The 12089-nt window shown below is 39.8% G+C and overlaps 1 protein-coding gene across 1 annotated transcript in view; it reads left to right on the top strand.

Moving 5' to 3' along the window:
- mtnr1aa (melatonin receptor 1A a) overlaps nucleotides 1-5131 on the top strand; it is a 41899-nt gene extending 36768 nt beyond the window's left edge. Inside the window, exon 2 of the mRNA XM_030742770.1 lies at nucleotides 3395-5131. Coding sequence (XP_030598630.1) covers nucleotides 3395-4263 — 869 coding nt within the window. The 3' untranslated portion in view covers nucleotides 4264-5131. The remainder of the gene's footprint in view (nucleotides 1-3394) is intronic.
- Nucleotides 5132-12089: the final 6958 nt, after the last annotated feature.

The raw sequence follows: 12089 nt of genomic DNA, 5'->3' as shown, positions 1-12089 counted from the left end.
CATTCTTAATCCATTGGGTTCAATATGATGTCAGCTCCTGAGAGCGACCCATTCTTTCACAAATGTTTGTAGAAGCAGTCTGCATGCCTAGGTGCTTGATTTTTATACACCTGTGGCCATGGAAGTGATTGGAACACCTGAATTCAATGATTTGAATGGATGAGTGAATACTTTTGGTAACACAGTGTATGTATGTGAGCCTGCTGAACAGCTGAGTTTAGTTATTGTTGAAATAAGTTCCAAAATGAAAGTTGAACCGATGTCCTGGGCATTACCAAGACCTTGGTTCAAAGTACTTATTTAACATTGCCTAGAAGTCCATGTTAGACTTTTTAGCAAGAGAATGTTTGGGTTTTCTACTATGTATTAATAACACTAAAAAAACAAAACATTCTCAACAGAAAGAATGTGAAGAAAAACCCACATTTCAATGGTTACTCAAACCTCACACCTGTCTTTTTCTATTGAGCTAATCAACTTCATGCTCAGTCAGTTCCAGTCCTGGGTTTATGATACCAAACAGGGTTTAGAGACAGATGTAATAGTCAGATGCATTAAGTTCAGTTCACTTCAATTTTATTTATATAACACCAAATCACAGCAACAGTCAACTCAAAGTGCTTTATATTGTAAGATAAAGATCCTAATAATACCTAATACTACAGAGAAAACCACAACAATCAGACAACCCCCTATGAGCAAGCACTTTGTGACAGTGAGAAGGAAAAACTCCCTTTTAACAGGAAGGAACCTCCGGCAGAACCAGGCTCTGGGAGGGGCAGGCATTTACTGCGACTGGGGGTGAGGGAGAGAGAAGGACAATAGACATGCTGTGGAAGAGAGCCAGAGATTAATGCTGATCAAATGAAGAGTGTATAAATACATAGAGAGTGAAAAGGGGTAGGTGAAGAAGATACACTATTGCAGCGTAACTAAGAAAAAGGAAAATTTAAAGCCTAATCTTAAAAATAGAGAGGGTGTCTGTCTCCTGAATCCAAACTGGGAGCTGGTTCCATAGAAGAGGGGCCTGAAAGCTGAAGGCTCTGCCTCCCATTCCCATGACGCCATATCGTAACCAGTTTTGACCAGGAAGATGATATCTGGATTTCAACCAATTTTGCCAGGTACTTCCACTATAGGACACTAGATCTAATTTTCTTAGCTAAACCTGGCTCCAACCTCAAGGTCAAAAAATGTAATTATATTCCTTGGAGTTTTTTTTTTATTACTTATGTCAACAAGGAGCGGGGTTTTAATCATGTTTGTTTGCATATTGTGCTCCACACACGTGTTGCTGCACATGGACGAGAAAGTCTCTACATGTGCCTCTGGAAAAAAATCTTTCCTAAAAAAAGGTCCTCACAAAGATAGATGAACAAAAGCATGCACACACATATAGCACTGATCTCTTGAAGCCATGGAATCTTGTGACAACAGCAGGTGCACTTAATTCCTTATAGAGGGCAGCTCAATGAGAAATACAAAAGGACAAAACTTAATTAATAGCCACATGTGATTCCTGGCAGTAGAATGGCATGGTTTATCGGAGATAACAGTGCCACTGAGTGCCATTGTGCATGTAATGCTTAGGTGAGATTGACAGGTTTGTCTACAGGTTGGGGGAGTGTGTCTGTTGTTGGCTGCTCAAATGTCATTGCAAAAAATGAAATTGCAGTGATATACGATGCACCTTAGCTTCCATGTGACATGCAGGAAATCCATCTTTTCATTTGTGACAAGGTGTCGATACATCTGCAAATCCAAGCTCGTCATTAGGCTCTGTAATGTGGTGCTTACGTCTAAACGTGGAACACATTTCACAAGTGAAATCCAGGGAAATGCCATGTGGCTTCATCTTACAGTCCCCCAACATGGTCACAATAGAGCATTCAATAATGAATAAAGCTAAAATGCAGAGGTGTGTACCTGCGCACGCAAGTGAGCCTGTTTCTGCAGGGTGCGATCAGATATTTACTCTTTTGTCTCTTTTGCTCATCACTTGAAAGAAGTTGAGAATTACAGTCATTCTCTGTCAGCTGTCATTGTGCAAAAGGGTGCTCTCTAACAAGGCATACTGTATAATTTTCTCGTCAGTTCTGGGACAAAGAATGCACTTCCATGCCCTTGATTATTGCCCAATCTGTTGATCAGGGGTGTCAAACATATTTTAGTTTGTGGGCCATATACACCTCCAAATGTTTCCCTTCCTTGTATTGTAAACCTCTCTGATTTAAGCACCTTACTTTGGTGTGGTATGGCAGGGCCATGGCTGTGTAATGAAAATGATTCAGTCATCTGCTTCTGATCAAATACACATTTTAGACAACCACTCATATGACAACATCCATTCGTAGTGACTTACACAATTCTTCCTGATGTAAAAATGTAGCATACAGTGTAAAATTATGCCCCCGTTCTTTGCAGTTTTGACACTCTGCAAAGCCACCCAGTGGGGCAGAATGGATCCTTTGGTGGGTGATGTTGCCTGCAGACACTTTAGATTGTGTTTTCCTTACATGCATTTTGTGGACTCCTTGCTGACAATTAGAAACATGTATTATTTAGCCAAAGGGACCTCCTTCTCTTTCATTATTCACCAACATCAAAAGGTAACAGCTCAATGTACACTGAAGTACACTGATCTTCACACATGCCAACTCATCCAGGGAAAACTACCAAATGTGTTTATGCATCCACACAAACGCACACACATACAATACCAAATTTACAGATGCATTCCCTCTCAACATCTAGCCTTGCTTAAGTAATGAAGTTGCAAGAAACAAATTGATGTCTCTAAAGCACTGTGTTAGTATTTTTTCCCTTTTGTTTTAAAACATTTAATTACATCTGTTTTTTTTGTGGCCTGCTATCTTAGTGAGCATGATTTTCAAAAGGATTGTCATTTCCACTTGGAAGTTTTTGCTTTCCTTTAATGCTGCGAGAAATGAGGAGCCTTGAATCTTGATTCAGATGATCACATATAAGATCTTCCCCATGATAGTTATGCTCGTAATGTGAAATAATAAAATCATAATTCCACTTCCCTGCCCAAATTAATAGTTTCTGACTCAGGAGAACGATGGAATGAGCAGCAAAGCTCCATCCAGGCCTTAAATGATCCAATCCAAAGACCAGGGGTGACGTCACAAATACTTTTTTAATGATGAGGTTTTAATGTTGTCTTTAAGGTCATAGTTATTTTGTACTGTTTGTCTTTTGCCACAATAAGACAAGAGGCTCCCAGAAAGGTGGGGAAATGTAAATACAGTATCTTAAAGCAAGGATAATTTAGGAGTCTGTGGATGTAGTGATTCAGCGTCTCCTCTGTCCTGCCTCTGTTCTCAGTTACTCATGTGTCCATTCATGTCTCTCCTGTTTGTCTTTTCCACAGGGAACATCTTTGTGGTGAGCCTGGCAGTGGCAGACCTTGTGGTGGCCATCTACCCATACCCTCTGGTCCTCACCTCCATCTTCCACAATGGCTGGAACCTGGGTTACGTCCACTGCCAAATCAGCGGTTTCCTCATGGGTGTCAGTGTCATTGGCTCCATCTTCAACATCACTGGCATCGCCATCAACCGATACTGTTACATCTGCCACAGCCTCAAATATGATAAACTGTACAGCGACAAAAACTCTGTCTGCTATGTGTTGTTAATTTGGGCGCTGACTGTTGTTGCCATTGTGCCCAACTTGTTTGTGGGCTCGCTTCAGTATGACCCGCGAGTTTATTCCTGCACGTTTGTACAGTCGGCCAGCTCAGCGTACACCATCGCTGTGGTTTTCTTCCACTTCATTTTACCCATCATGATTGTCACCTACTGCTACCTGCGCATTTGGATATTGGTCATACAGGTAAGGAGGCGGGTCAAGCCAGACAATCGGCCTAAGCTGACGCCGCATGACGTCAGAAACTTTGTTACAATGTTTGTGGTGTTTGTGCTCTTTGCTGTCTGCTGGGCACCACTAAACTTCATCGGACTGGCTGTAGCAATCAAACCGGAGGTAGTGATTCCCCTCATCCCTGAGTGGTTGTTCGTGGCCAGCTACTTCATGGCCTACTTCAACAGCTGCCTTAATGCCATTGTATATGGTGTGCTGAACCAGAACTTCCGGCGCGAGTACAAGCGTATTGTAGTGTCAGTGTGTACAGCTCGCATCTTCTTCCAGGACAGCTCCAATGATGCAGGGGAGAGGCTCAAGAGTAAACCGTCACCACTCATGACCAACAATAACCAGGTCAAGGTTGACTCTGTCTGAAACAGCTCAGAGACATAAACCAATATGCTGTTACTGAGAGCATAAAGAACAAACACAATAATGCTGAGTGAGAAAAATACCAAATATAAACCTGAAACAGCTTCTGTCTGGACTCATACGGTGCTATCTGATCTCTGAACAATCACAGCAAGAACAGGGGTGCATAATTACTTTGTCTTTTATCAAGCACTTTCGTTTGACTCTGCAGTCCCTGTGGTACAAAACAATATATGATGTCTGTTTTGTTTTCATGTTTACAATGATGATATAAATGTATCATTAAATATATAAGTATTTATTTTATATGAAATGCCATGTAAATATACATTATATCAGGATCCAGTTTAAAAAAACAAACTAAATTTTCTGAGGCCATTTAAAAAAAACATTTCTACAAAACTTGGTTGAAAAGATGCTAACAAGTTTGTAAATGAAGTTAACCAATTTTATTAACCTCATTTGTGACAATGTAACACTAATTGAGTGCGAGCAATGTGGGTTGCCGCTGTGTTAGTATAACCTACAGCACCATCCATTACATTAGGTGGAATATATTCTTTAGTAAAAACAATCTCTCTCTCTCTTTTTATCGCTCTCTCTCTGTTTCCACCACATTGTGAGCTCATTATACTATATGCATGGAATATCAGAAATTATTCATATGCAAAATAAAATTTGATATTGATGGAGTGTTCACATTAGCCCTGTGTTCAGTGTACTTACAGATGCTCATTTTTATTGCAGTTCTGGTTTATTGGGGTCTTTTACTTTCTTTTGGCCATCATATGTTACAGTTATAAATGGCTATAAACAATAACATCATTTGCTGCAGTCTTAGCCTGGTGGGACTAATAAACTCTTAAATGAACATTTTGCTCAGACCAGTTTGTTCCAGGATGCTGCATTGGCCTTTAAATGATGTTGTTTTCTTTGTCCTCTATTCCCATTTTTTGCCAGTGTGACAGCTCTGCTACAAATCTGCCTGGGTAATGGGATTTCACACACAGTGGAACACAGTCATCATTACCTGTAAAAGCATCCAATGAATATGATATGGCAAGGTTATATAGTGAGTGTCTGTTTCTTCTGCATTGTCTGACTGATATGAGTGTCAGTTAAATGCGTAAGTTATCAGGTTCTGTCTGCAAACAAATTTCAAGGTGAGCGTATGAAAAGTGTTGGTAGGCACTGGTGTCCTTCACAATGTGAAGGATTCTGCAATGGGTAAGAAGCAGGGACAGTTTAGGCTACTATACATCAGCTTGCATGTGTGTTGCATAGTGTGCGTGGGCTACCCGGTTAGTGGAGCACAAAGAAATGATGCATCACAGAGGAGAGTGGCCCAACCATGCATTTGAAATCCACTTGGCTTACATAACGGCAGCTGACCATCATCCTCAAAGCAAGAGCTAAAAGAGCCAGCACCCACAGGACTCCCTGCCCCCTTCTCAATCCGTTTAATCCCAAGAGCTGTGTGCGGTAGGAAGGAATGAATGGGTTGGGGATGAGCAAATGTAAAAATCCCAGGGATTTACACTGCCCCCAAACAGAGTTATACAGTAATCTGAGGCCAGCGATTTTTATAGCCCAGGTTACAATAAAATGGAAGAGGAAAGTCAGGTGTTGCATGACCAGTGGTACTAATTTAGGTTCATCTTCCTGTACTGATTCAATGTCAAAAAAAAGGACCTAAAATGTGCTGTTTACTGTGACAAGGCCATGAAAAGCTCCAGCAAAGCACTCAAAGTTCTGCAGTCTGTGTAATCTTTTGATGGAAAAAGGTGTAAATCACTGCAAATTGATGTTGTTTGGAGAAAAATGTGAATATATTGAACATATCTTTAAAAAAAAAAAAACAGGAACAAAGGGGGAAAAATCAAATGAGAAAGAATAAAAAACATATTTTCAAAGTCCATTCATTTAAAAACACACCAAAGAAAACCCCAACATATGTTTTTTAAATCTGTCTCTGCACATTTGGATTTCAAACAGCCCACTTTGAAAAGTTTTTGAAAGTCAAACTGATGATGAGTTTTGCACAAATGTTTACTGCCTTAAGTGTGACAAATAATAATAATAAAAAAAAAAAAAAAAACAACAGTTAAGCCTTACTGCCTTGAAGCCAAACATGCAAACATTAATAAAGAACATCCTATAGAAGCTGTTGAATTTTTTGACATATTTGAAACAGCCTGAAGTCATGCATTACACTAAAACAATAAAAACTGAAATAAAATGTTTAAAAGGACATTTGAACCACTCTCATAATTTAAGTTGATGGAAATTAGTTACATGAAAAAAAAAAGCCATTTTAAACCTATATTAAAACTATATTATATCAGTAATTTAAGTGACTTTAAACATGGCATGGTTGTTGATGCTAGATGGGCTGGTCTGAGTATTTCAGAAACCACTGATCTGCTGGGATTTTCTCACACAACCATCTGTAGGGTTTACAGAGAAGGGTCTGAAAAAGAGAAAGTATCCAGTGAACAGCAGCTCTCTGGGTGAAGTTGCCTTGTTGATGTCAGAGGTCAGAGGAGAATGGCCAGACTGCGTTGAGCTGATAGGAAGGCAACAGTGACTCAGGTAACCACTCGTTGCAACCAAGTTATGCACAAGAGCATCTCTGAATGCACAACACGTCAAACCTCGAAGCAGATTTTGCAGCTGCAGAAGATCACAACGGGTGCCATTCCTGTCAGCTAAGAGCAGGAAACAGTTTACACAGACTCACCATAATTGGATAATAGAAGAATAGAAAGATGTTGTCTGGTCTAATGAATCTAATTTTTTGCTGCAACATTCAGATGGGTGGGTCAGAATTTTGTTTTCTTTTTTTTTTTAAGGGGGTTAGTGGTGTGGGGTAGTGGTGTGTATTTTCTTGGTACACTTTAGGCCCCTCAGTACCTGACTGCTGTTGCTGACCATATCCATGCCTTTACAGTGTGCCCATCTTCTGATGAGGATAACACAAAGGATAACATTATTCTTGTCCATGCCACAAAGCTCAGATCATCTCAAACTGGTTTCTTGAACATGACTTGTGAGCTCACTGTACTCAAATGGCCTCCACAGTCACCAGATCTCAATCAAACAGAGCACCTTTGGGATGTGGTGGAACAGGAGATTGACGTCATGGATGTGCAGCTGATAAATCTGCAGCGTGTCATGTCAATATGGACCAAAACCTCTGAGGAATGTTTCCAGCACCATGTTGAATCTGTGCCATGAAGAATTAAAGCAGTTCTGAAGTCAAAAGGGGGTCCAACACAGTCCTGGCAAGATGTACTTAATAACTCCCCATCATTGGACTAATGGTAAGTAAGTAAAGTTTATTTATATAGCGCTTTTCACAGACAAAAGTCACAAAGTGCTGTACAATAATTAAACACTATCAAAAAACAGAAAAAAATACCACGTTAAAAACATATTAACATTACCATATTAAAAAGAAAAGGAATAAAAATAAAGTCAACAGAAAGCCTGGTTAAACAGAAACATTTTCAACTGTTTTTTAAAAGACTCCACAGAGTCAGCTAAATGGAGCTGGAGTGGTAAACTGTTCCAGAGCTTTGGTGCCACTGCCTGAAAGCGCTGTCCCCTCTGGTCCTTAATCTTGTACGTGGGACAACTAAAAGATTTTGAGCTTTGAACAAAGACAGCGAGCAGCAGTATGTTCAACAAGTAGTTGGGAAATATAGTTTGGGGGCTAATGAAGGGATTTCTTATCTTCTTATCTTATTTCTTATCTTAATTGTCAATGCCAATATTTAGAATCTCCATACCGACTCAAAGGTGGAACCTTAAACATCTGGAGTCTGGTATTTTCCTTGTTATTGAAAGGTGTGGTTATTATATCAAGAGCTAACGAGCTCTCTAAAGTCTGCAGACATAAAGCTGTGTCTACACACCTGTCTAGCAAAAGAATTTTAAAATTGCAAAAATTATTAAATAAATCACTCCTCTGTAAATGTAATCAGATTCAAGTTGTGTATATATCCCAGTATATTCAGACCAAGAGCAGACTGTAAAAAGAAGAATCACAAAGTTTCATCACATGACCAGCAGCCAGCTTTAGCAGCCGTGTGTGCCAAAGTGGTGTGTCTGTAAAAAGCCTCCTGTCCAAAGAGCAAAGTAACAGTTTGCAAATGAACATATAAGCAAAGATTAGGACTTTTAGAATAATGTGCTCTGGACAGATGGATCGATGACAGTAACAGTTTGATTCAGACCAAAGACAGCTTTCTAGGGAAAGCAAGCAAACAAACAAAAACCTCATACTGTGAAGCATGGTTGTGGAAATATTATGGTATGCTGTTGCTTCACCGTCTCAGGGAAGTGGACTATTCAACAAATAGCAAACACACTGGCAAATCCACCAAAACATTTTTTGTTCTAATCTGTAGGCACTGTATAAAAGGCTGTACGTTTAGTAAAGGTTGTTAATGTGGCCAGTGATGGCACAATGTCATGTGTCACAGTTGAGGATTTCTTTTCACTGAATTTTCACCTTCAGAAACTTCAGGATGTTACAGTTGAACTTACTGACAGTTTGACCCCAGGGGCAGATTTAAGGTGCACATCTCTGTGAATGTAAAAAAATAAAATAAAATGAAAGACACCATTAAAAAAAAAAAAGAAAAAAAAAAAAAGGAAATGGACACATGCTCCTGGTCACATTCCTGAACCCATGCAGCACCATCAGGCTCTTTCACTGTTGGTCTCTGTGTTGCAGATGGAGACCCAAAACCAGAACTCATCACCAGTCAGATCAGAAAATCCCCTCTGATCAATCATGGGAGGACTCCCTTTTCACTGGGAGAGACCTCTGGCAAAACCAGAGGGTGACTGTTTCGTGAACTCAAAACTGGGAACTGGTTCAGCAAGTGAGGGAACTGATAGCTGAAGACTCTGCCTCCCATTCTATTTTGGAAACTTTAAGCCTGCACTCTGAGAGCATTGTGCTCTACTGGAATAATATGATACTGTGAGGTCATTAAGATATGTTGGGGCCTGATAATTCAGGACATTGTATCTGAGACAGAAGAAGGACTTTAAATTCAATTCTGTATTAAACAGGAGCCAATGAAGAGAACCCAATAACAGAGAAGTGGATGGTTGCTTGGTGAAACACGTGCAAGCGGTCAGAATGGGACTTCATCACAGCTAAAATTAGCAGCAGCATTGGTAAAATTCCAAAGGTCCACAAGGAGATGACCTTCAATGGGGCACTGAACTTATTTTTTAATCAGGTATAGTTGTTTTCTATCAGTAAAGCACTTGTAGATTTAATTTTTCTTCTTTCGATTCTTTCCCTCTGAGGCTGCTGAATGTTCTGCGGAGCTGCTGTTGAAGCCTGGTATTCAAAAACAATTCACTCTGAATTCTGGTAATTGCACAGAGACAATAACACTCTATGGTACAGTGCTGCTTCTATGTAACAGCCACCTTTTTGGCGTTAAACTCAATTATGATGCAATACTTTCAAAAGAGAGGAAAGCAATAGCTTTTCATTTGTATTGTTTCATGACTGTCTGAATCTCTATATTGCAGCCTCTCTTACAAGATTTACCCTAAACATCACACTTCACTAATTACAGCTAAAAAAGTAATTTTCACAGTATTTTTCAATCTGAACTCAGGTTCTCAGCAAAAGCTGAGTTAAGATGTTACTGCTTCATTTCATAATTCATTATCAGAAACCTTTCAAAATGCAAATTTACGGGGTACACCCTGGACAGGCTAGCACAGAGACACAGAAAATTATTCATGCTCACATTCACACCTACGGCCACTTCTGAATCGCCAGCTAACCTAACATGCATGTCTTTGGACTGTGGGAGGAAGCCGGAGCGCCTGGAGAGAACCCAAACAAGAACATAAAAACGCCACGCAGAAAGGCCTCAGTCAGCCAGAATTCAAGTAGAGTGGAAAAGCGCTATTCAATTCAATTCAATTCAGTTCAATTCAATTTTATTCATAACGCGCCAAATCACTAACTACTCTACAATAATACAGAAAAAACCCAAAAATCAAAACGACCCCCTATGAGCAAGCATTTGGTGACAGTGGGAAGGAAAAACTCCCTTTTAACAGGAAGAAATCTCAGCAGAACCAGGCTCAGGGAGGGGCAGTCATCTGCCGTGACCGGCTGGGGCTGAGGGGAGGGAGACAGGACAAAGACATGCTGTGGAAGAGAGCCAGAGATTATATAAGAACCAGTTCATTTACCATTATCATAATTATGCAAATCACAACAGATTTTGACTTGTATAAACTGACATGACAATGCCATGTTTGCAAGAAAAGACCGTTTGGGGACTTCTGGTGATATAATAACACTGTACAAAACTGTAACAAAAGTTCTACAAAACATAGATGTGGTTAAATTTCAGTCCTCCAACGCTGGCAAAGAGTTAAACATGCTGAGCAGCATTACAATGACCCACTTGGAAGAAGTTTATCTTCTTTGAAAAAATATAAGAAATCACTTTCACTTCATATTCTGCTCTGTTTCTTGCTTCATTCACTCATTTTCTCTCAGTTTTTTTCTCCCTCAGATCTTCTGGCTTTCATCCACTAATGGAAGTCATTTTCACATACCTTTTACCCCATTTCCCAGAAGGGCATGTCAGCTCTGGTTTCTGCCTGAGTACAAGAATGATATGGACCTCATCAGAGCGAAGAGAGAGGGGGAAAAGGATGAACTGAGAATATCATAATAATAGTAAAGTAGATTTGGGATGCATGCCGGAGAAAATGTCAGAAAGTGTAAGATAATGTGGATATCAGCTTCTTATTTTTTCTGAAAACCTAGAAAAAAAAAGCCAAAAGCCAAGCATTATGCACCCCAGCTGTAATGGTGACTCATATGTTCCTTCTTTTCTTCATCACTTTATAGTACTAATGTAGTGGAACACTTTCCAGCACTTTCAGTGGTTTTCCTTCCATAAAATTGAACTGTAAAGTTGCTGCAGCATGTTACAACCCACATTAAACAAAAGATACAACCCTGTATGTGATCACGATGGCACTGAGTCCTCGGTGCACTGCAGCTTCAGAAAACACACGCAAACAGACGAAGCTCAGCAGGTAAATTGATGAAGCATCCTTTATTCTGTATTATTTGCAACCAGTTAAATATTTGGATACGTTTTCTGTGTGCGCAGCCTGTTTTGGTACTGGCTTGTATTTTGCAATATTTTTTAAATAAATGCTGTGTCTGCGTCGCCAATTAATAAAGATGTTTTCCTGATTTGCTTGTGTTTTCTCTGACTGCATTTGTTTCCTCATAGTTCTCAGGGTTACCATAAAAACAAAACATTCAGGATATCTTGTATTTTCTAAGCAGCTCTTGAGCAGCATCTTCAGTTGGCTGCTGCTTGGGTTATTCTCAGAGTTAATTGATTGTTTGGACCACTTATCCTGGTTGAAGTGGTTAAGAAAATGGACAGTTGGATTGTTTTGTGACTGTGCAGATGGACAGACACACTTTGTAACAATGCAAGGATTAATCATACATTCTTGGCATAGTGATGTACTTATTTTGCTTTTTTTTTTTTTTTTTTTTTTGTATAAAATTTTTATACCAGTTAATCTAATGTGTATGGACTGTGGGAAGAGACCTGTAGAGAACCCACACAATGGCAAGGAGAACATGCAAACTCCACACAGGAGCCCCCAGATGTCAGTGGATTCAAGCCTAGGCCCTTCTTAGTGTGAGGTGATGGTGCCAACCATGGCACCATCAAGGCTGCGTGGGTTCTATTTGGATACTCCGGCTTCTCACCACAGTCCAAAAACATGCACACTGGGTTAACTGG

This window comes from Archocentrus centrarchus, chromosome 1, assembly GCF_007364275.1.
Source record: "Archocentrus centrarchus isolate MPI-CPG fArcCen1 chromosome 1, fArcCen1, whole genome shotgun sequence".
NCBI classification, from domain to species: Eukaryota; Metazoa; Chordata; class Actinopteri; order Cichliformes; family Cichlidae; genus Archocentrus; species Archocentrus centrarchus.
The sequence above is the reverse complement of the archived record's forward strand: the minus strand, read 5'-3'. Positions and strand labels throughout refer to the sequence as shown.